Source organism: Bison bison, unplaced genomic scaffold (assembly GCF_000754665.1).
Source record: "Bison bison bison isolate TAMUID 2011002044 unplaced genomic scaffold, Bison_UMD1.0 scf7180017864135, whole genome shotgun sequence".
NCBI classification, from domain to species: domain Eukaryota; kingdom Metazoa; phylum Chordata; class Mammalia; order Artiodactyla; family Bovidae; genus Bison; species Bison bison.
This window is the reverse complement of record NW_011494707.1, coordinates 4976465-4996867: the sequence shown is the minus strand read 5'-3', so window position 1 is coordinate 4996867 and position 20403 is coordinate 4976465. Positions and strand designations below refer to the sequence as shown.

Below are 20403 nucleotides of genomic sequence, written 5' to 3'. Positions count from 1 at the left end.
ACGCATCACTTCATGGGAAATAGATGGGGAAACAGTGGAAACAGTGTCAGACTTTATTTTTTTGGGCTCCAAAATCACTGCAGATGGTGATTGCAGCCATGAAATTAAAAGACGCTTACTCCTTGGAAGGAAAGTTATGACCAACCTAGATAGCATATTGAAAAGCAGAGCCATTACTTTGCCAACAAAGGTCTGTCTAGTCAAGGCTCTGGTTTTTCCAGTGGTCATGTATGGATGTGAGAGTTGGACTGTGAAGAAGGCTGAGGGAAATGCAAATTAAAACCATGATAAGATACTATGAAATATCTCTTACAATGTCTAAAATTTTAATTTAATATAGAAGTGTTGGCAAGGAGAAAAGAAACCAAATCACTCAATATTGCTGGTGAGAATGTGACATGGAATAGCCATTCTAGAAAATAACTTTACAGTTTCCTCTAAAGCTAATAATGCACTTAACACATGACCCAGCAGTTGCGCTTTTAGGCATTTATCCAAAAGAAATGAAAATCTAAGTTCATGAAAATACCTGTACATGCGTTTTCATAGCAGCTTTATTCATAATAGCTCAAACTGGAAATAACCCAAATGTCCTTCAATGAATGAACAAACTGTCCTTTGTCCATAACATGGAATACTACTCAATAATAAAAAATAAATAGATTATTAATACATGCTCAAGGGAATAGGCTGAGTGAAAAAAAATCTAGCCTCAAAAAGGTTACATATTATAAGTCTATTTATATAGCATTCTTGAAATAAAATTCTAGAGAAGGAGAACAAACTAGTTGTTGCCAGCGATTACAGCTGGTGGGAATAGGAGTAGGTGTGGCTATAAAGGGATAGCAGGGTAGCTTTATGGTGATAGAATAATCCTGTATTTTGATCTTATTGGTATGAATAATTATATAAACCTACATATGTGATAAAATTGCAGAGAGCTACGCATATGTGCATGTGCGTGCGCACACACACACAAATAAAGGTGTGTATAGATGGTCAAATCTGAATTAATTCTGTGGATTATACCAGGATCAGTTTCTTAGTTTTGATAGAGTACTGTAGTTATACACAATGTGAGTATGGGAAGAGGAGGAATAAAAGCAGCACAGGACCTTCCCATACAGTTCTTTATAACTTCCTGTAAATCTCTATTTCAAAATAGAGGTGTTTTTTTTTTTAATCTATATAGTGTTTTATGATCCCTTCGTTAAATAGTCACTATTTTAATTCACTATTCCATGTCACATTAAAATAGAGGTGTTTTTTTTTTTAGTCTATATAGTGTTTTATGATCCCTTCATTAAATAAATAGTCACTATTTTAATTCACTATTTCATGTCACATTAAATAGTAAATCTAGCATTTCAGAGTTTTTAAATATTATTTAATATCAGTATGCCTTGGTGATAAGGTTATATATAGAGGTTTCCTAAAAGCTTATTTACTTAACATATTTTTATGATACTTTGACTAAGCTAACAGGACTAAGAACAACAAAAAAGTCTTATCAAGGCAAATAAATTGTATGAGATTAATTTTGATATTAATAATTATACTTGCATCAGGTAGAAAATTATATCACACCTACTTTAAAGCTTTAAAGTAACTTTAAAACTAAAAACATCCATTGGCTATAAACTTGGACAATATTACATTTTATTTTATTTTTTAATTATTTATTTTTGGCTGTGCTGGGTTGCTACACACGGGCTTTCTCCAGTTGTTGGTGAGCTGGGTGCTTGAGCTTCTAATTGCAGTGGCTTTTCTTGCTGCATAGCACAAGCTCTAGGTGCATGGGCTTCAGTTGTCGATGCTCACAGGCTCTAGACTGCTGGCTGAGTAGTTGTGGTGCATGGGCCTAATTGTCCCACGGTGTGTGGAATCTTCCTGGACCAGGGATCAAACTCATGTCCCCTCTATTGGCAGGCGGATTCTTTACAACTGAGCCACGAGGGAAGCCCCACAAACATTTTAAATAATATACTTCTTTTTTCAATAGTAACTTTTGTGATCCACACTTTTCGTAAGATTGATGAAATTAGAGATAGAATAGGCCTAATGTGCTTATCCTATTTAAAATGTTTCCTTCTTTTAGATGTGTGTATTTACTGCCTTACCAAGTCTGACATTAAATAATTTAGGGCTCAAAATGCTTGCCTCTGAAGTGAAGGGAGAGGTAAAATAAAGACATATGTGGTATATTAGAAACTATTAGAAGCTTTGCTCAATAATGCCTTTACTCATTTAGTAGATATTTATTGAGCTTCTGTTAATTCTACGATATTGTAGTAGAAATTATAGGAGGAATAAAAAATGAATAAGATACTGTTGTTCAGTTGCCAAGACGTGTCCGACTCTTTGTGACCTCATGGATTGTAACACACCAGGCTCCTCTGTCCTCCACTAACTCTGGGAGTTTGCTCAGATTCATGTCCATTGAATCTATTACCCCCAACCTAAAATAACTTGCAGTCTAATAGGAGACCACATGTTTACATATGATCAATGCCATAGAAATGGTGTAATTGGTGTAACATATCTGGTCAGGAAACATTTCAAGGCAGAGGTAGCACATGGGATAGTGAAAAGATAGGGAAAGCATAAAGTGGGTACAATGACCAGAATAAGTAAATCATAATTTCTGAATCCCAAATTGGGACACATAACTGACAATTATGAAGTTGTATTAATGACAAAAGTAGGATTGAGTATTTGACACCAGGATTGCCATAGGTATAGGGAATGTATAGTTTGCCAAGGGTGAGTTAATTGACCCCATTGTGTTTACTCTTCTAATTCCATGTTAGAAACATTGTGCCTCCTATTAGTTTTTAAATCTTGCTGTACTTTTCCATGTGTCAAAATATATTTCACAAATGAATTTTATTGCAGATTCTTATTCTTTTAATATCAAATAGAAAGTCACATTGACACGAGTAGTTATTTTAGAGACAGATAGTAGTGTACACTGAGAGAGTCAGCTGCAAACCTAACCAGTATCATTCTGGCAGACGATAAATAGGTCACAGCATGTGTGTGCTCCTCTGCAGTGTCATTCTGACTTCATCTTAGATAGATATGCTTAGGGTACGGTACAATTTATTCAGCCATAAGAAGCCACCTTTATGGCTACAAAAATACCCAGGAAGATTTTTTTTAGGCCTGAAGAAAAATTGCAACCTCCTTGTTTTCTTCAACTGTATTCTTTTAAAGACTCTATGTACTGTTAGTAGTTTTCCTCACACAAATGGCAACATACCCATAAAGTTTCAGAAGCATAGAACTAGTCTTAGGGGAAAAAATTCCCATGTAAAGGACCCCCCTGGAATATAATAGACCCCCACTTATTTGGTCTCTGCCAAATTCTTTATCTAGGTTTTCCATTTTGACTAGGAACAAAAGTGAAGAAGGTGCCAGACCCCTTGTGTTCATGCCCTTGGTCTACCTTAAGTGCCACTTTTTCTTCCAGATGTACTATCTTCCCACAGAAAAACATTTTGCTTTTCTCTCCTTAGACCATTCCTGATCCTACTCATCCCCATCCCTTGGGGCATGCTCTCTTCTCTCTGCTCCATTCAGCATACTGCTTTATTTCTCTTGTAACCTTTTACTGGCCATGTTGCCTCTGCAGCCATGTGTATCCATAGAAGTCTACTTCTCGTCTTCACTGGCCCATGTGGCTACTATTTCTGCTCCAAGACCAGTAAACCAAGCCGCCTTTCTTTGACACCCTATCACACCCTAAACCAATCACATAGTCCAGGATGAGCTAAACAAGGAAGAGAATGCCACGTGAACTCTCTAGAAAAGCAGACTGTCCAGATTTTTATGTAGATCACATCTTCTTCAATTCAGTTAATTGTGGTTGTACAAATTTTATAGTATTTTTTATTATTATTGCATGTGTGTTTATATGTTTTAATGGTGATTTAAGGCAGCAGTGCTGAAAAGACTGATGGAGAGCTTGATAATTATCATTCTGACAGATAAAATGTTCTATGAATTTCTCACAAAATTATATAAAATTAGCACATTAAAATCTACATAATGCTGTGAAGGCATATTTTTATTAAACTTAATCTAAGTAGATAGAGTAATAAGAAGTGATTGCTATGATGAAATTCTAGTCTCATTTTGAGGGGAGAGTGTTATTAGAATCATTAAGATATACTAACTAATACTTTCTGCCCATAAATTTATTAGTTTTAAACACTGGTTCCTTTTATTTCTCTCCAACCCACCACCTTTCTTCATAATTTGTGTAGAATATAGCCTAGTTATCTCCCAGAAATTCCTCACAACCAGCTCATGCTAGCACATTTAAATTTACTTTTCTGAATCATGTTGCCAAGAAAACAATTTAATTTCAATAAAACCCAGAACATTACAGAGATATTATGGTATTTATTCATATGAGTATTTAAAAAGCAGGCAGGATTGTCATTTAACACAATTTAAAGGCTTTAAAAAAACTACTAAAAGGTTTCATGTATCATTTTGCAATACAGTCTTTTTTCTCCTTTCTTTTTCAGAATAACTACTAAATTAAAACTCAACTTTTTGGTTATACTCTCCATACTCTCAGAGAAGTCATCTTGGCTTTCAACTATCAATTTTCTAAAATAAAATAATCATTTAAAAAAAAAATGTTTTATGATCCAGTGTTGTCTATTTGTAAACTTTGAATTTTCTTTACAGAGATAAAGATGCTAAATAAAAGTTTGACAGTGTCCCAGAGAAACAATGTATGCCTTGAAGAGGAAATGAAAAATCTGAAGTTGTTGTCAGATGCAGCCATATTGAGATCTCAGCAGATTCAGACATCCAAACAACAGGAAGTAAACTTGCAAACCAGATGCCATGACTTGCAAAAGGAAGTACTAGGTAAAAGAGAATTATGTTTTGCTGTCGTTAGCAACTAGCTGTAATAAGGAAATGTATAAATTTTTATTTCTCTTATAATCACAACAAAAATCTTGTTTTAACTAGTTTGTGTTATGCTGCTGCTGCTAAGTTGCCTCAGTCGTGTCTGACTCTGTGCGACCCCACAGACGGCAGCCCACCAGGCTCCCCCGTCCCTGGGATTCTCCAGGGAAGAACACTGGAGTGGGTTGCCATTTCCTTCTCCAATGCATGAAAGTGAAAAGTGAAACACGCTCAGTCGTGTCCGACTCCCAGCGACCCCATGGCCTGCAGCCTACCAGGCTCCTCTGTCCATGGGATTTTCCAGGCAAGAGTACTGGAGTGGGTTGCCATTGCCTTCTCCGAGTTTGTGTTATAAATATACCTAATTATTACTATGCCAATAACTGATTCTGTTATAAATGTTTGCTATCACCCATTCCTAATCTGCCATTTAGAGTGGCAAGTATTAGTGAATACAATAAAGACTTTTCAATTACAGTGAGATTTCAGGAAAACAAAGTAGGAGTTGCTTTTGTATATCATCCCCAGTGGGTGGTGGTTTAGAATACTGAAAGACTATACAGTATATGCTGTTATATAAGGTAAGTCCAAATTTTTAGATGTTCCTTCATTTTTCCAAATGAAAAGATTAAAAATTATGTTTTGAGAGCCTTGGACAAGGTTTTAAAGTGTTTACCTTAGAACATTGAGTATATCAGCAGTAAGGCTATGGAGATTTGTACTTTTTCCTGAAGGCAGTAAGAAATCATTGACAACTGGTTATCAGGAGAATGATACAACACAAGAAGTGTTTTAGCAAAATTAAACCGTTAGCACTGTATGGAGGTGTTCCGAACATCAAAGAATTGGAGTCAGATAGCCATTTAGAAAACATGTTTGCTGGTAACCTAGTCCCTAGACCAACCATAAGACACTGAAATAGGGTAGAACATAGAACACTAACATTTTTTAGGTGGTAGCATGTACTAGGGGCTTTCCAGGTGGCTCAGTGGTAAAGAATCCACCTGCAATGCTGGTGATGCCAGTTTGATCCCTGGGTTGGGAAGATCTCCTGGGGAAGGGATAGGCTACCTGCTAGTATTCTTGCCTGCGAAATCCCATAGACAGAGGAGCCTGGCAGGCTCTATGTTGTTGTTTTTGTTTAGTCACTAAGTCCCGTCCGACTCTTTTGCGACCCCATGGACTGTAGCCTGCCAGGCTCCTCTGTCCATAGGATTTCCCAGGCAAGAATAGTGGAGTTTCCTTCTCCAGGGGGTCTTCTCAACCCAGGGATTGAACCCGCATGTTCTGCACTATAGGTGAATCCTTTACCGCTGAGCCACCAGGGAAGCCTATGTTAGCACTGTATATAAATTACTTCTGTTAATCTTCGCAATGACTATGAGTAGCAAATATAATTATCCCATCTTAAAGAGGAGAGAATGAAGGCCCAGAGAGGTAACATACCTGTCCCCACATAACTGGTAAATGGCAGGAAATGAAAGCAAACCTAGTTGGACTCCAAGACTTATGCTTGTTACACTATGTCTCCTTGGCCCTCTCCATGGCCACACTGGGAAGGCTCAAATAAAATCAGAGTTGAGAGGACTACCCAGGTCTAGAGAGGTAAGCACCTGGCTGAATAGACAAGGGAATGAAGGAGATCACAGAGGGCTCTCAACCTCCTTGCTGGGGAGTATTTGATGATGGAGTTCTCTAGAGAGCGGAGAAGGCAATGGCACCCCACTCCAGTACACTTGCCTGGAAAATCCCATGGACGGAGGAGCCTGGTAGGCTGCAGTCCATGGGGTCGCAAAGAGTCGGACACGACTGAGCGACTTCACTTTCACTTTTCATTTTCATGCATTCGAGAAGGCAGTGGCAACCCACTCCAGTGTTCTTGCCTGGAGAATCCCAGGGACGGGGGAGCCTGGTGGGCTGCCGTCTGTGGGGTTGCACAGAGTTGGATACGACTGACGTGACTTAGCAGCAGCAGCAGAGAGAGAACCTATAAGTTGTCACATGAATGTGGAAGCAATATGAAACAATACAAATTTTAAAATCAGGTATTTTAATGTCTCTTGTCAATTACTTTGTCAATAAGATTTTCCCAATTTTCTATTGAATTATTAGAACTTTCCAACAATTTTAAGGGCAGTTTATATAGTAAAATCGGAGAAGGCAATGGCACCCCACTCCAGTACTCTTGCCTGGAAAATCCCATGGATGGAGGAGCCTGGTGGGCTGCAGTCCATGGGGTCACTGAGGGTCGGACACGACTGAGCGACTTCACTTTTACTTTTCACTTTCACTTTTCACTTTCATGCATTGGAGAAGGAAATGGCAACCCACTCCAGTGTTCTTGCCTGGAGAATCCCAGGGACGGAGAAGCCTGGTGGGCTGCCGTCTATGGGGTCACACAGAGTCAGACACGACTGAAGTGACTTAGCAATAGCAATATAGTAAAATAATTATTTATCTTCTATATTCAATTTTTTCTAATGTATAATTTGTTTAGTGATTTTTTCACAGAAAATTGCACCATATCAACATTTTTCTTCTTGGTATTATAAAACTATTATCTTTTATTGTTTCTAGTTAGTCTTAGTTCAAAAAGTCCATTTCATTTCTAGATTATACATATAGTCTTTTGGATTTTCTTTCATTTAAATCATTAATACATATGCAGTTTACCTTTTATATGGTATGAGATTTGAGGTCCAGTTTTATTCTTTCCATATGTATAGCCATTTGTGTCAACATTGTGTATTACAATAAGTAATCTATCCTTTACCTACTAAATAAAACTACTATCTGCCATATGGCAAAATTTCAAAATGCTGACATCTATTACTGTATTCTCTTTTCTGTTCCACTAATTATTGGATGTACCATTAATACCATATTCATTAGACTTAATAGCATATTCTCATAACTGGTAAGTCTTTCTTCTTTGTTCTTACTTTTTAAATACTTTTTAAAAATATATTTTAAAAAATATTTCGAAGTTTTCTTCAATTTGAGTTTTAAGATCATTTATTCACCTCTAATCCAAAAACTCTGATAGAGATCTAGTAAGGTTTTTCTCTTCCAGTCTGTATACTTTTCTTACATATTCACAGGTAGATATTCTTCCACATAAAATTTAAAGTAATTTTATTCAACTCTAATCCCAACAAGAATTCTAATTGGGATTGCATTATATTTATACTGATTTTTAGAGAGTTAAGATTTTTAGTGATATTAATCTTATTAATATTAATATAATAAAAGTTTTCTCATTCAAGAATATATGTCCATTAACTTCTTTAAATGTTTTTAATGTAGTGAGCATCCTTGTATCTTTTACAATTTTACAAAAAAACACTGCTGAAAAACTTTGAGGTTTAAGCAGAAATTAAAGTGAATATAGAATATCTGGACTTGTGTGGTATTAAAAAACAGTACATATCAAGAATTTGTGGGATGCAGCCAAAGTGATGCTTTGAGGGAGATGTATAGCTTTAAATATTTACATAAGAAGAAGGGAATAAACTCAACATGAAAGAAAAAATACAGTAAAAATAAGAGCAGCAGTCAGTGAGATAGAAAACAAAAATATGATAAAGAAGATAAACAAAAAAGCATTGATTTAAAAATAATAATAATAAAATAGACAAACCTCTAGCAATTTAATTACAAGAAGAGAAAAGAAACAAATGAAAAATATAAGGAATGAAACAGGAACAGTAACTGCAGATAAAGAGTAAAAAGAAAAGTGAATGCTGCCAACAACTTTGAAATCTTACATGAGATGGACATATTATTAGAAAAATATATCTTACCATAACTTACTCAAAAAGATTAAATGTTCCTATAACTATTAAAGAAATCAAAGCAATATTTTCTCACCAGAAAAAAGCTAGATTATATTTTACAAGCAATTTATTCCAACTTTCAAGGAAGAGAGGATCCTAATTTTATACAATATTTTCTAAAAAACTGAAAAATTGGAAATATTTCCCAACTCATCCTATAAAGCCAGGGTAAACCTGTTACCAAAATCAAGACAAAAATATTAAAGTAATATTATAGATACATTTATGTTATAAACATCAGTGTAACAATTTCAACTGTATATTTGATACTTTCAAAATATTTTGAACCACTTGAATATATTCCTCATTGATAAAATTAAATAAAATTATGTAAAATAAAACTCTTAATATGCCATTCTGTTATTTCAGACTTCATAGAGGAGGACAAATTTAGGATGGATTTGCTAAAACATACATTTCATAGTTATAAATAACTCTTAAAAAATGCAGTCCCCCCCAAATCAAAGGTTATTATTCTTATCTCTCTTTTATTTCATCATTTAATCTGATTTCTGCTGCTGCTAAGTCGCTTCAGTCGTGTCCGACTCTGTGCGACCCCATAGATGGCAGCCCACCAGGCTGCCCTGTCCCAGGGATTCTCCAGGCAAGAACTCTGGAGTGGGTTGCCATTTCCTTCTCCAATGCATGAAACTGAAAAGTGAAAGTGAAGTCGTTCAGTCCTGTCCGACTCTTATCGACCCCATGGACTGCAGCCTACCAGGCTCCTCCGTCCGTGGGATTTTCCAGGCAAGAGTACTGGAGTAGGGTGCCATTGCCTTCTCCAAATCTGATTTCTAAGATAAGCCATTTCCTTAAATGTTTTTGTTTCTTGAAAGAACAGTAAAACATTAGAGAATGTGTCTTATATTGCATGTAAGAGGCAGTTAAGGGTTAAGTCAAGTAACTACCTTTCTATATTTGAAGAAAAGAAGTAATTTACTGACATAAGACAAGAGAAGAAAAGGAGAACATTTTCACTAACTAGGAACCCTCTCTGCCAGTCATTTGACTAGCACATGACTTAATCGACTTAGCAGCAGCAGCAGCAAGCATCTTTCATCTAATCCTCATAGTATTCTAATGTGTACACGCAGTCCTATCCAATTCTTTGTGACCCTATGGACTGTAGCCCTCCAGGCTCCTCTTGTCCATGGGATTCTCCAGGCAAAAATACTGGAGTGGGTTGCCATTTCCTTCTCCAGGGGATCTTTCTGTCCCAGGGATCGAACCCAGGTATCTTATGTCTCCTGCATTGGCAGGCAGATCTTTACCATTATTGCCACCTGGGAAGCCCCATTCTAATGTGTAAGCTTTTATTATTCTTATCAGACATAGAGAAGTAGGCCATGGTCACACTGCTAAGATTCAAACTCAGGTCTCTGTTGGGCCAAAGCTTGTTAGCTCTTTAATCATTTCACTCAGTTCCAAAAAGGCATATGAAAACACTGAACTCCTTTTCTGTGTTAAAAAAAAAAAAAAGTGGGGGGGGATGAATTTCCACCCTCCACTTTCCTCTTACAAAAATGGACCATTAGCTTAACAAGTTTTCTCAGAATTAAAGCTAAGGAAGTGTTTTCCAAAATTGCCTGACCATAAGAATATCCAGAACTGTGGAAATTTGTGTGGCAAGATAATAAAGGGACCTATTGAAAGTGTATATTCTTGCACATCAGTTCAAACACATTAAGTATCTCCAAGATTCTAAGATGCTGTACTCTTAATAAATGCTCAAGGTGATTTCTGTGATGAGGCAAATTTTGTACTAGTTTGAAAATAAGGAAAATAGGAAAAAGCATGTTCACATTTCAGCGTAGTAAAAAAAATAGAAAGGCTTATTTTAAAAGGAGTGTTTGTCACTGGTTCCGCCATCATTTGGCTTTTTAAGATTCTCATGTCTGGTCTCTTCACTCTTTACTCAGATTTTAGCCTTACAACGGGAGAGTCTCTGCTCTTAACACTTTGATGAAGGCTGGTAACTGTGAAGCTGATGTGCTGAAGAAATTATTAGGAATGAAAATTGTATAGCAGTAGTAAAAAAGATGAAGAACCAGGATGCTTAAATTTAACTTCAGGAGCCAGAGTAGGCCCGTCCCCTCAACCATCAAGGATACTGGGGTGCCAGGTCCTGGGGCTTTCCACCCTCTGCCATTTGAGAATTTGTACTTTTTAAAACAGAAAAATGTATATTATTTTTATTTACTTTTTTTGTAAGTGATTTTCCATCTTCTTTTGAGGTTTAGGATTATTCTTTGTCTGCACTGTTTACAATAATTGTTTCACTCTGATTCATCACTTGTTGAGGATCCATCAGTTCATGGGAGGCATTGCCATAACAATGTTAATAAAATGTCTTTTTGTTTGTAAAAAACATATATATAAAATAAACAATAGATTAAAATAAGCATTAGTGAGATTTCTTAGTTGCAAGTACTAGAAATTAATTATCAAAGGATTTTATTGAAAAGATATTATGTAGATATTCAGAATCTTTGAGAACGTGGTTAGAAGATGGTTCGAAAACTGTGAAGCTAGAACTGCCAGAAACACAGCCGTAATCATGCCCCGCCAAAACCATCTGGAGAGGGTGCAGTTGCTATGTCCTCGAAACACTGGACATCCAACATGATCCCCTACCTCCTCTGGTCCTGAATACTGGTTGATCTTGGAATAAATTCTCTACTGCTTCTGCTACTTTGTGTTGGTTGCTCTCATTTCAGATCTTGGGAAAATATATTTTTAAATAGTCTGGAAAGCAAGGACGGTGTTTAGCTCCCTAGGTCTAGCGTATTTGGAATAGGTTGTTATAGGAGTGTTTAGCAGCTGTAAAAATAACCATGTATATTTTTAGAACAGAATAGAAAATCCAGAAGTAGAATCAATTTTAATATAAGTGTTATTAGCAAATGGGAAAAACAAAATTATGTAATAAGTGGGATAGGGATAACTGAAGCAAAATAACCCAAAGACACCAAAATAAACCTCAAATTAAATAGGAAAAAAATAACAGGAAAAACTAGCACCAAAAAAAGATATAGAACTTACCCTAATTATAGAGGATAAAGCAGCACTTTAGAAATTACAAAGAGTAAAATTGATAGGTTTTGCCTATAAAAATGTAGAATATCTGAATTAAAAAACCTGCCAAACAACGTAAAAATAGATGGAAAAACATTTATATCATATATGATATGCAAAGGGTTACTATCCAATCAATGTAAATAATTTATTCAAGTATGTGAGAAGACTCCAAGCAGGCAACTGCTAAAAAACAGAAACAAAATTAACACCAGAAATATGGTAAACAAGCAAGAAATATTTAATTACTACTGCTACTGCTAAGTCACTTCAGTCGTGTCCGACTCTGTGCGACCCCATAGATGGCAGCCCACCAGACTCCCCCGTCCCTGGGATTCTCCAGGCAAGAACACTGGAGTGGGTTGCCATTTCCTTCTCCAATGCATGAAAGTGAAAAGTGAAAGTGAAGTTGCTCAGTCGTGTCTGACTCTTAGCGACCCCATGGACTGCAGCCTACTAGGCTCCTCCATCCATGGGATTTTCCAGGCAAGAGTACTGGAGTGGGGTGCCATTGCCTTCTCCATTTAATTACTAATAACAAAATTAAAAACATTCACCACTTCCTTTTATATTAATACAAAGACTTTAGTGGTAAAGCTTCTCCTTTTCTTTGGTGATAGAAAAATATTATATTTTTATAACCCAGAAAACATTATACAAAATGACAGGCTGGATAAATCACAAGCTGGAATCAAGATTTCATGGAAAAAAGCAATAACCTCAGATATGCAGATAATACCACTCTAATAGCAGAAAGTCAGATGGAACTAAAGAGCCTCTTGATGACGGTAAAAGCTGGCTTAAAACTCAACATTTAGAAAACTAAGATCATGGCATCTGGTCCCATCACTTGATGGCAAATAGGGAAAAAGTGGAAGCAGTAACAGATTATATTTTCTTGGGCTCCAAAATCACTGTGCATGGTGACTGCAGCCGTGAAATTAAAAAACACTTGCTCTTTGAAAGGAAAGCTATGACAAACCTAGCCAGTGTATTAAAAAGCAAAGACATCACTTTGCCGACAAAGGTCCTTATAGTCAAAGCTATGGTTTTTCCAGTAGTCATGTATGGATGTGAGAGCTGGACAATAAAAAAGCCTGAGTGCTAAAGAATCAATGCTTTTGAATTGTGTTGCTGGAGAAGACTCTTGAGAGTCCTTTGGACTGCAAGGAGATCAAAGCAGTCAATCCTGAAGGAAATAAACTCTGAATGTTCACTGGAAGGTCTGCTGCTGAAGCTGAAGCTTCAATATTTTGGCCACCTGATATCTCCAGCTGACTCGTTGGAAAAGACCCTGATGCTGGGAAAGAATGAAGACAAAAGGAGAAGAGGGTGGCAGAGGATGAGATGGTTAGATAGCATCACTAACTCAATAGACATGAATTTGAGCAAACTTCAGGAGATAGTGAAGAAAAGGAAAGCCTCTCATGCTGCAGTCCATGGAGTCGCAAAGAGTTGGATATGACTCAGTGACTGATCAACAAACCCATAAAGATGTTTGTCATCAAATAATCTCCTTCTTTGAATTTATGTCTAGGAAACTGCAGAAGTTTATTTACTTGCAAAGATCATATTTTTAATGGTGAGTGGCTAGGAATAATTTATCCCTAACTCTAATGAAATGGGTAATAAATGATCATATGCCATTACTTGGAACATTATTTAGACTTTTAAAATAACAGTATGAACACTGGGAAATGCTGTAATTATAACATTACATACTAAAAAAAAAAAATTGTGTATACCTTAGAATTATGTCAAAATAGGTATGTTTATGAATAGAAACTAGAAGAGAACAATAAAGATGAGAATAAATTTTAATGTGATGGAAATATGGGTGATTTTTCCCTTATTTAATTTTTTCTGATTATAAAGAATAAACTTTCTTAACAAAAAGAAGAAAAGTCTACAAATATTTTAAGACTCAGCTCACATTCCACCTCCTACAATTTAAAAAAAACAAAACAAACTCACCAAAATAATTCAGTGCTGGTTAGACATAGTTGTTATATTCATTAACTCCTCACTTTCATTAAATGAAGTCCATATACAAATCAAAGGTGCAGCTTATCTGTTCAGTTCTTCATGTAGAAGTTGTGTAGTTATAGATGTAATACAGGTTCGTCTGAAGGACAGTGTAATTGCAGAGCAAAATAGCACAAAATTTCAAGACTAAATTAGGTTTCTGCTGCTCATATAGAATAGATTCACTCCATGGGTAACAGCAGTCAAACTGTGTTAAGAAAGAAAGAAACCGTCTTAAAAGGCTATCTGTTACCACTCTCTTGGTTGAAACCATTGGAAATCAATAGGTCATAGTGGACAGGATCATTAATGCTTTTTTTTTTAATTTTATTTTATTTTTAAACTTTACATAATTGTATTAGTTTTGCCAAATATCAAAATGAATCCGCCACAGGTATACATGTGTTCCCCATCCTGAACCCTCCTCCCTCCTCCCTCCCCATACCATCCTTCTGGGTCGTCCCAGTGCACTAATGCTTTTCTTAACTCAAGATGACAAGTACTGCTTCCTATGAACCTACCCATGAAGGGAATTAGGTTTGTTGTTGTTGTTTTGCTTTTGGATTTTTTTTTTAACCCCACAACAATCTTATTTCCATATCAAGTTCTCCATTGAAATTGTTAGAACATTTGGAATGTTTTTTAATGTCCCTCTTACTTTATCCGCAAGTACCCTTGGGTGAACTGATTGCACCAACATATTGTTTATCTTCAATTCATTTTACAAAAGTGGATACAGTGGCTTCAGTTCAGTTCAGTCACTCAGTCGTGTCCGACTCTTTGCGACCCCATGAATTGCAGCATGCCAGGCCTCCCTGTCCATCACCAACTCCCGGAGTTCACCCAGACTCACGTCCATAGAGTCGGTGATGCCATCCAGCCATCTCATCCTCTGTCGCTCCCTTCTCCTCCTGCCCCCAATCCCTCCCAGCATCAGAGTCTTTTCCAATGAGTCAACTCTTCACATGAGGTGGCCAAAGTACTGGAGTTTCAGCTTCAGCATCATTCCTTCCAAAGAAATCCCAGGGCTGATCTCTTTCAGAATGGACTGGTTGGATCTCCTTGCAGTCCAAGGGACTTTGAAGAGTCTTCTCCAACACCACAGTTCAAAAGCATCAATTCTTTGGTGCTCAGCTTTCTTTATAGTCCAACTCTCACATCCATACATGACCACTGGAAAAACCATAGCCTTGACTAGACGGACCTTTGTTGGCAAAGTAATGTCTCTGCTTTTCAATATGCTGTCTAGGTTAGGAAAGCTATAGAACTACAAGTGCAGGAAAGACAGCAAAATTTCCATCTCAGGTCTTGGCAGTATTGTATTCCCATACTTGGTACACTTTTTTTTCTTCCATCTAGGGTCCATGGGGGAATTTTACAGGTGTTCCCGTTTCCAGTGGTCCAAGACAGCCCCTCTGCTACCCTCTTCTCAGTACCTGTTTTCTATTTGCTATAATCTGCTTTTGTCTGTGCTCACTATCCATTGACCTATATGCCAGGCTCTTACCGCAACTCATCTTTTTCCATCAGTTGGTGCTGGGCTGACCATATCCTGGGAATAACTTCATTTTTTCAGTAACTATTTATTTGGCATTAACCACATACCAGCCAACTGGCCTCATCTTCACTTTGACTTCTGGTGTGCAGATGCTGTCCACCTCTTTACAGGTCTTCATGGGATGTCTGATTCCTAGCCCCACACTGGTTATATGTGCCAGCACTCTTAATTTTAGCCATTCTTAACGGCCTTTTTTTGTCTTTATATTAAGAACATGCTATAAATTTCTCTAGCTCCAATTTTGTAGCCAAATTACTTTTACTTTCTCTACTATTTTACATTTACTTTCATAATTTTCATAAACTTCAACAATCTTACTTCTTAGTCTGCTTTCTTTTAAATACATGCCTAATTTTTCAATTACTAATGAATTAATGTGCTTAAGATTTTCCAATATCTCAATACTCATCATTGATAGCTTTTCCAGCTTATTAATATCTTTTCAGAAATCATGTCGATTATTTGAGAAGAGGAAAAACCATGCATCATAGTCAATATCTTCTCCCCAGACGAATCACTGGATTAGCATAATGAACATGGCATTTTACAGTTTGTTTGGGCAGATGAAAATAAGGGCAGACTGATACTGTTCATCTCTTGACTCTCCCTGCGTCTTGTTTTAAAGAAGCATAATTATTTGCTCAAAGAATACAATAAGAAGTATTTAAATACATTTTTTTGATATGAGCTTTGTAAATGACTTTTTATAATTAGTAATCTTAAATCCAGTTTTTAAGTATTTGCATTGTTTATATTCCTTCTTACAAGTCCTTTTCCTGGCTTCTCCACAGTTGCAGAAAGCTTTTAAGTGAGTGATAAGCATCACAGTAAGGCTTCCTTTCTAGTACTAGTTAAACTTCTCCCCTTCTGTTTTCTAGCCTAATTTATCTGCCCTACCTTCTGTCCCCCGTTTTTTCCATCAGAGCATTCAAAGGTTTTACTATTAATTTCCCCTGTATCTTGCAATCTCTAATTTCGTATCACTTGCACTTTTATACTGTGGCTTCTTATTTATGCTTTTAGTTGTTCCTAAATCTCTCTTAGCTTCTCTCTCTTAATAAGTGAATTAGCATGTTATACTTTTAACTAGCATGAATTTTTTATATTCTGAATTTTTTAAACCTGTGCTGTATACTGTGTCATTACTCTGTGTACTTATAAATAGAATTTAAAAGTTCTAATGTTTCATATAAATATTTTTATTTTTACACTGATACTTTTTATTTTAAATCACCATTGAACAATTTCAACTTTAATTCAAGTATATAGTCTTTATGATCTTTACTTTTCTACATAAAAATTTTTCTTTGGCCCACATTTTCCCTTTGTCTTTTGAAACATAAATGCTTGAAAATGTAAGTTCATACGATAATTCTAGTCCATATATTTGATAGTGGTGTAAGAGTAAATCATAGGCACTAATTAGCAGCTTAATCTTAATGCCAAACTTTCATCTTTTTCATAGGAAAGCTTATAATATGAAATTTTAGAAGCTAAATTCTCAGTTCCCTTTTAAAGATTTATTTACATACTTTTGTAATTTTATGTTTAGCTCACACTAATATAGCTTCCAAATGCATAATTTATCTCAATTGATAATACTCCTGTTAGAGGTCATTGTGACCCACAAACCCATCCATTTAAATGATTTTCCTTCCACCTAGTAGAATAGTGTCCTTTACTTTTGTCAGCAGTCACAAATATTAGAAGACAGAATTAAGATAAATCACTTTAGCATTAATGTTCTTCCTAAAATTTATTTGACCAACTTTAAAATTTATTCCTAGTGAAAACACTTTTGGGTATTCTCTCAGGAAACTTTTTGATGTAATAAATAATACATAAATATTTTACTTAAATTGTTTTGCACATATGTTTTAACATCCTAGTTGAACTTTTAAAGAATAGCCTTATTGAGAAATATCTTAAATATAATAAAATTTATGCATTTTAAGTGTACAAATTCAGTGGTTTTTAGGATATTTACAGAATTTATGACCATCACCATGATCTAATTTTAAAACATTTCTATAACCAAAAGAAACCTCCTGGTCATTTATTTCCCTTGCCCTCCTGCCCCTCCCCCACAAGTCATTCATTTGCTTTCTTTCTGTATAGATTTCCCTATTCTAGACATTTCATATAAATAGAATCATATAACATGATCATTTAACGTGATCTTTGTTGTCTGGCTTATTTGACTTAGCATAATGTTTTTGAGTTTCATGCATGTTGTGTACTGTATAAGTACTACATTCCTTAATTAGTAGCTCCTGTGTTAAATTGGAAAAAAAAAAAGAGTGACGTGGTTCAGTTTTAAAAAAGTACTGATTCAGGAGTCAAACACTTCTGCTTTCTGGCAAGTTTATGCCTTTTACAGGACTTCTGAATAAGTTATCAATTTATTTGACTCAGTTACTTCATCTATAAAATGGGAATATGATCAATTCAGTTCAGTCGCTCAGTCGTGTCCAACTCTTTGCAGCACACCAGGCTTCTCTGTCCATCACCAACTCCTGGAGCTTGCCCAAACTCATGTTCATCAAGTCTGTGATGCCATCCAACCATCTTGTCCTCTGTCATCCCCTTTTCCTCCTGCCTTCAATCTTTCCCAGCATCAGTGGTCTTTTCTAATGAGTTGGCTCTTTGCAACAGGTGGCCAAAGTATTGGAGCTTCAGCTTCAGCATCAGTCCTTCCACTGACTATTCAGGATTGATTCCCTTTAGGATGGACTGGTTGGATCTCCTTGCAGTCCAAGGGACTCTCAAGAGTCTTCTCCAACACCACAGTCCAAAAGCATCAATTCTTTGGCACTCAGCTTTCTTTATGGTCCAACTCTCACATCCATACGTGACTACTGGATAAGCCATAGCTTTGACTATATGGACCTTTGTCAGCAAAGTAGTGTCTCTGCTTTTTAATATAGTGTCTGGGTTTGGCTCAGCTGGTAAAGAGTCCACCTGAAATGCGGGTGACCTGGGTTCAATCCCTGGGTTGGGAAAATTCCCTGGAAAAGGGAAGGGCTACCCACTCCAGTATTCTGGACTGAAGAATTCCATGGACTGTGTAGTCCATGGGATCGCAAAGAGTCGGACACAACTGAGAGACTTCAGTTTCTCTTTCACTAGGTTTGTCATAGCTTTTCTTCCAAGGAGCAAGCGTCTTTTAATTTCATGGCTTCAGTCACCATCTGCAGTGATTTTGGAGCCCAGAAAATAAAGTCTCTCACTGTTTCCATTGTTTCCTTATCTATTTGCCATGAAGAGATGGAACTGGATGCCATGATCTTAGTTTTTTGAATGTTGCGTTTTAAACCAGCTTTTTCACTCTCCTCTTTCACTTTCATCAGAGGCTCTTTAGTTCCTCTTTACTTTCCTGCCATGGTGGGGGTGTCATCTGCATGTTTGAGGTTATTGATACGTCTCCCGGTAATCTTGATTACAGCTTGTAGCTTTCCTTAACTACCGTGTAGTGTTCAGAGTCAACAAGAAAAAATGTAGGAACACAAAAGAACTGCACAAACAGAGAATATTAAACCACCATTTAAAGTGGTTTTTCCTGCTGTGAGAGCAAACCAAATGGTTATATTTAGGATAAAAGTATTAGAATTTCCTTAAATACTCCTTTAATAACCAATGAAAACTATGAATTTTAATTTACTCAAAAATCTGCCTCCACTAATTTATTTTCAGTCAACAATGGCTAGTTGTAACAGCAGTTTGTCTGCTCTTAGAACACATTGCTGAAGAAGGGAGTGTCTGTGATTAATTCAGGAGTCATCTCATGCATGGCAGATGGAAGACTCTCTGAACAGAGTTCCACTGTGACCTTACCTGCAAGGCATGATTTTCAAAGGGAGTCCACTGTAGTGAATTGACCAGCCCTATGATTGCTTTTGAAGCCTTGAACTCCAGAAGGAATAACATAACCTTGTCTTCCAAAACAGGAGAAGTGCTGATTTTACAAACAGAAAACTAGGGAGGTTTAAAGTAATGGAGGTTTAAAGTAATCCTTAGTTTTGCTAAATCCAACAGCTGTTTTTTCTTTAATGGAAAAAAATTTTTTTTGTTTCAAAACAGATTTTCTCAAAAAGATGGAAGTAGGAGTAGAGGTAGGGAAGGAGGTAACACTTTAAATTCTTTTTTTTTTTTTAATTCTTTTCCATTTTGGCTTATCATAGGATATTCCAACAGATCTTAAAAGAGGCTAACTTGACATTGGGATACTGTTTGGGATGCTTCTATACCCAAAAGCAGGGATTGCACACCCCCACACCCCCACCCCCACAAAAAAATACATGGATAACCTACAGACTCTAGACAAGTTGCAAACCAGATGATATCAACTAGAACCCAGAGAGTTCTTACATAAAAACAGATCACAATTGGAATATGGAGACTAATAAAAGGGCCTATTGTAGAAGCCACTTCATCTTTGATCACTGGAGTCTTAGAAGAAGTCTTTGTTTCCTTTGTCGTCTGCTCCTGACTTTGAGCTTTCCTATAAATATTATTTCTATTTTATATATTTTCTTCATTTTACAAATGTTCAAATCTTAGAATTTTCTTCACTTCTCTTAGGCATCCACTCCTTAGGATGGTTATCTCTTCTCTGAGATTCCTTTCTCACCTTTGGGATAGCTGTTATTCTGGTTCACTCTCTAGTCATGTTTCACCTGTGCCAAGGCAACCTTCTTCCTCTCCCTCCTTCCCCTCCAGTGTGATTTTTCTCTTTTAAGGCTAGATCTTAGCCTTGCCACTTTCTCTGACTTTTCTTTGACTGCACTATCGCCCTCAGGTCCTTGGGTTAAATTTAGACATCTTTTTTTTTTTTTTTTAAATCCTGTGGACTCTGCACTTTGCTTTAATTCCTAAGTCTGCCTCTCTCGGAATGATTAGCACCATTCATTCTTTTTTCATTATTGAAATATAATTGATGTATATAACATTGTGTTAGTTTCAGGTGTATGAAATAATGAC

At 36.4% G+C, this 20403-nt stretch overlaps 1 protein-coding gene across 2 annotated transcripts in view; it reads left to right on the top strand.

The window, feature by feature from the left end:
• Nucleotides 1-20403, top strand: part of LEKR1 (leucine, glutamate and lysine rich 1) — a 209445-nt gene that overhangs the window by 82002 nt on the left and 107040 nt on the right. For both annotated transcript variants that reach the window (XM_010839868.1, XM_010839869.1), the window contains one exon: nucleotides 4702-4887. In XM_010839868.1, the coding sequence (XP_010838170.1) occupies nucleotides 4702-4887 (186 nt within the window). The remainder of the gene's footprint in view (nucleotides 1-4701; nucleotides 4888-20403) is intronic.